Source organism: Impatiens glandulifera, chromosome 3 (assembly GCF_907164915.1).
Source record: "Impatiens glandulifera chromosome 3, dImpGla2.1, whole genome shotgun sequence".
Classification (NCBI taxonomy): Eukaryota; Viridiplantae; Streptophyta; class Magnoliopsida; order Ericales; family Balsaminaceae; genus Impatiens; species Impatiens glandulifera.
Window position 1 is genome coordinate 58,901,803 of NC_061864.1, and position 5,430 is coordinate 58,907,232.

At 32.3% G+C, this 5,430-nt stretch overlaps 1 protein-coding gene across 1 annotated transcript; it reads left to right on the top strand.

Annotated features, from left to right (window-relative positions):
- Positions 1–1,361: 1,361 nt before the first annotated feature.
- On the top strand, positions 1,362–4,745 carry LOC124932221 (GATA transcription factor 26-like). Its single transcript, XM_047472839.1, has 8 exons — positions 1,362–1,782; positions 2,044–2,379; positions 2,550–2,913; positions 2,989–3,064; positions 3,136–3,239; positions 3,328–3,514; positions 3,622–3,742; positions 4,133–4,745. Exons 1-8 carry the CDS (start codon positions 1,743–1,745, stop codon positions 4,417–4,419), a joined length of 1,515 nt encoding a protein of 504 aa, XP_047328795.1. The 5' UTR covers positions 1,362–1,742; the 3' UTR covers positions 4,420–4,745.
- The last annotated feature ends 685 nt before the right edge of the window (positions 4,746–5,430 follow it).

Below are 5,430 nucleotides of genomic sequence, written 5' to 3' on the forward strand. Positions count from 1 at the left end.
CTTTAAGTAATAACATTCCCTATTCACATATGCCCATTTTCTATATTTTTTTTTAATTTGTACCTAAGAATTTTCTATGATTGTAATCTCATATCTTTTTTGTTTTTGAGTTATTTACCTCATAACTCTTTAAAATTTAATGGCATTTTGAAAAAGAAATCTCAAGTTCCAACCTTAATTAAAAAATAATATAAAATGGTACAATCTTAATTTATTAATTTTATTTTCAAAACCTATAGTTGGTGAAGTCACAGACTAATCTAAGTGATTCTTCCACGTGGACTAATCCCAAAGCTCAATTGGGTGTCATGCGAATCACGATCCTCTACCCATAAACAAAAACATAATTTTATTTTTATAAAATAAAATTATTATTATTTTAATAAAAGGAATTTGTTTATTGAAAATTAATAATAGTTATTACTCTTAATGACTGTTTCGATATATATATATATTGTTTTTAATTAACATCTCATAATTATCCTGGTTTTATCTGGGGTGACCAGTGTTGTTAATTATATCACTGTCACTTTAGCATAACTCCATGAAGAAAGTTCCACTAAATAATTTAATTTATCAACATCATGTCACCAAATACACTCAGGTTTTGTACCCATTTTTCTTTAATTCTTTTTATAAAGAAGTGTGTGTTCATATGTGAAAGAGAAATAAAATAAAGGTTAGATAGATGAGAAAGAGGAGAGAGAATAAATAAAATAAATAAATAAAGTCAATTCATTAATTTTCTATCTATTTATCTGTGCCTAATAGAAGAATAATAGATAGCCATTGGAATTTTACATCCAATTTTCTAAATTATTACACTTATTTTCCATAATATGATTAATATTAAAATCTCTTTATCTCAATAAAAAAAATGTTAATTTTATAATATTTTAACTTAAATTTAGTTTATTTTTAATATTTAATCTATTAATTAAAAAATAAGATATCTTATTACTTAAACTAAAATATTAAACATTTTATAAAATTACTTTAACTTAAAACGTCCTATATCATTTGAATTGAAACATTTGAATTAAATACAATTAATTTAATATTAAATTATTATATATCTCTATATTATTTTAATAAAACAAAAACAACCCAATATATTTTAATTTTCCTTTTTAAACAAAGAGCAAAAATTCAATAGTGAACATTTAAGAAGAGACAATGGGCATGGCTTGTGAAGCCCATTATAATTATATAATAGGTTTATATCCTTAATTATTATAACTTTAGTTTAGATCTAAATTTATTTATAATAAAATTGTTATTGTTGGGTTTGAAAATATATAAATAAATATATTTTTTAAATGATTAATAAATATTATAATAATAAGAAACAAAGAAAGAGAGATGGAGAGGAGGTGAAATTCAATAGAGACAGAAAACTCAACCCCTTCTCTTTCTCTTCCCCCATTTCTTCACCTTCCTTTCCCAACCATTTATTAGATTCCTTCCTCCAATGGTCTTCTTCTTCTCCTTCCCTAAAGATATTGCAGATTTCTTCTTCCTACCTTTCACTACTCTCTAGATTTCTTCATCCCCCACTTACTCTTTACCCCTTTTCCTCCTCTGTTACCTACTTTTAACATCAACCAAATTCTCTATAGGGGTTTCTTCTCCGGCCCAAACCCACCTCTTCTGTTCTTATTAGGGCATCCAACAATCTTCATTTTTCATTTTTTTTTACATTTTTCTAAAGTAAAATTAGCTTCTTCTTGGAAAGAAGAGAGATGGGCAAGCAAGGACCTTGCTGTCACTGTGGTGTCTCAAGTGAGTCTCTTCATATGTTTCAGTTCTTATGACTTTATTTTACTGTAAATAACACAAAGATGATGATGTTGTTGATGATGATGAAAAAGAACCAACAAGAAGAAGAAGACCCTTGAATTGATGTTATGAGTTCTAACTGATAAACTCTTGTTTGGATCTATAAATCAGTTTGATTTTATTTTATTTTCATATGTTTTGTCTTGTTTTGTTTAGTTCATCCTGCTTAATGTAAACTCTTTTTTGAAATGTGGCAAAACGCAGGCACTCCTCTCTGGCGTAATGGTCCGCCAGAGAAGCCAGTTCTTTGTAATGCCTGTGGATCACGTTGGAGAACAAAAGGAACTCTAGCAAACTACACACCTCTTCATGCTAGGGCTGACATCATCGACGACATTATCGTCGTCGATGATCATTCTAGGTTGACGTTTAAGAACAACTTAAACGAAATCAAGTTTCCCAAAAGGAAGTTGAATGTCGTACCTGGTTGTTATAACCGTGGTGGGGGTGGGGGTGGTGGGGCACGTTCCGACGACGAAGAGAATGTTAGCAATAGGTCGAGCTCGGTCTCTGCCATATCCAATCCTGAGACCTTTGGAGGTCGGTTTTGATTATGTTATTGTATCTGGAAATGGATGCAGGGCGAGAAAACGTTAATAAATTTATGAATTCGGATGATATGCTTAACAAAAACTAAAAAAGTGTTCAAACTAAGAGTAAACAAGTGTTTCTAAATGGGACCAAATGACGGTTTTTATCCTTTTTTTTAGGGCAAATGCAGTCAGTTGTATGGGAAAAGATGGTACCATCGAAGAAGAGGACTTGTGTGGGAAGACCAAAGGCATCTTCGGTTGAGAAATTGACTAAAGATCTTTATACAATCTTACACGAACAGCAGTCTTCGCATTTGTCAGTTTCTTCGGAAGAGGAATTGTTAATTGAGAGTGATACACCAATGGTGTCGGTTGAGATTGGACATGGGAGTATGTTGATTCGTCATCCAAATTCGGTTAAGGAGGAGGAATCCGAAGCCAGCTCGCTTTCGGAGTCTTATATGCCTTCTGTTGTTGTTCATAGAAATGAGAAATTGAATAAGAATACTGCAAATATCTTACAATTAGAACATACAAAAAGGTTTATATTAATCTCATTTGCAATAAACAAAAAAAACAAGTCTTTAATATTTAATTGTTGTTCATATTATTGCAGGGATAAGACTCAACAACATGAGAAATCATATATTCTGGGAAATCATAATTCACCATTACTTTCTCTAGACCTCACTGTGAGTATGTTTTACATAATCACCACTGCTAAGTTGGGGCACTTAGCATAATATTGCTTTTTACGGTTCAGGATGTTCTTAACTTCGATGTGTTCTCACAAGAATTTTCAAGCGAAGAACAACAGCAGCTACTGAAATTCCTTCCTTCACTAGACACCGCAGGCTTTCCCCATAGGTTTCTGCAAGATGATGAATTCTTCTTTTGTTTTTAGGGACTTATTTGATCTTAGGTTATTTACAGATCCTTTTCTGTGTTCTTACAGCTTACAGGGCATGTTCACAAGCTGTCAATTCAAGGAGAACATATCGTCCTTCAGGAAGCTTCTTGCAGAAGGAGTTTTCGAACTTCAACTTCCTGGGGTGATGCCAGAGGAATGCAGGAAACTCAAGGCACTTGCTCTAACTAATTTGTCGAAATCAAATTGGTTGGAAAGATATAATTTGCTTAAGGTTTGAATGCTTTTATTATTATTATTAAAGAAATATACTTGTAGCAATGATGTATAGGGCATTATTTTGGGGGTTTAATAATGAATGTTTTTTGGTTTTGGCTATAGAATGTGAAATGCAAAGGTAGATATGGAGATTCAGGAGTTCCTATGGGAGATAATTTTGATCAACCGGGTAATTCTACAAATGGAAAGAGAACAAGGGAAAACCAAATGGTAAATTGTTCAGGTTAGTTTTCTTACGTCTCTGAGTTAAGATTTAGTGAGAAACAACCAATAAATTCTTGAATCTGTCAATAACTAAGTTCTATTTTCAAAGTGATCTCATATGGATGCACGTCATTCATATGAGAAAAAGTACTTTCAAGTGGGCTAATGTTGACTAAAATGAGGGATAAAACAACATAGGTTGTACATTCTAGATTATGTACATGGTCTTCCTTTAATTTGAAACCTTCGAATATGTTTTGTAAAACTACATATCAAATACTTGTTGGAATGAGTCAAAGGAAGAAGAGGTTGTTGGTCTTATTTGATGTTGTCATTAAAACCATTGTTGATGGTTATTTTTCATAAGAAAAAAAAAAAAGAATGATTATCGATGGATGATTTGTTTCAGGATTAAAGATTTCAATGAAGAGCCCTAAAAGGATGATGATGACTAAGACCTTTCATGACAGAAAAGAGGCAATGAATGAGGATGGAGGCTGTTTCAGTCCAAGAAGCCTCTTCTCTTTACCTCCAGATAACAACTCACTTCAGTTCGACTCTCACCATTTTGCCGAAGAATGTTCAGATCAAGACCTACTGTTGAATGTGCCATCCAACAACTCCTTCCCAGAAGCAGAACTCCTCCCATCAAGTTTTGGTGCTCAAGCGAGCACCAGTAACAGCTTAATTTACTAATATATATATACCCTAACTCAACACTTATGCTTTTAAAGCCCTCTGGATTCTATTTAGGATATCTAGCAGGCATCTTCAGTATGTGCATTTTGCACAACAAACATATGCTTGCAATTTTCTTCTGTTTGTTGTTGGGGGTTAAGTTGATCTTGAATGTCATAGAGGATTATTGTATTTTCTTCTATTGTATAGGTTGGACAATGGTTGTATTATACATAGTATAAATTACAACAACAACAAAAAGTTTCAACTTTCAGGAACTTCTGTAATCAGCACTTATATACCTTTTTTATTTGATTTCTATTATTTGCAAGTTTTTACTTTCTCAAAGCTATTGATCTTGCTTCAGAAGAGCTTAAAGTGTTAGGTGATCAAGTATATTACAATTAAATGTCACTAACATGTATAAACATCTAATTGTAACAATTTTCGAGGACATGCAAAAGGCGATAATAAATCAACCGAATATGAAGTTTTCCTGAACAAGTAATGAATATTGAGATTTGGAAGGCTTCTACAACAGTAATTTGAAGAACAAACAATATTTTTCAATGTGATTTGAAAACCAATAACTTCTAAAGAAACATCAGATTATGATATGAATAGAAGTCTTACTTGGTATAGCTCTCCTGTCAAATGATAAATTAATCATCTCTATAAACCTCACTGGTACATTCATTACGTTTAGTTCATCGATTCTGAAATCCTGTACGAATTTTTTTAAAACACAGTATCATCGTCTAAACTAGGGAATTCCAGATAGATATCATTTCAGCTGCGATTGATTATCAGCAAACAGGATCTAGATCCAGACATCATGATCAAGTATCAGATTCTAGAACATCTGGTCATAATATGTACCATTTTATTCAACTCTTGGACCTCTAGATCAAGCTTAATGTAATCACAAAGAATACTTTTACCTGAAATTCCGTCCATGAAAATCTCTCCGATTCGATAGGGCTTTTAGCCAAATCAACAATTGAACGGCAGCTGAGAGAGGGAGGAAAT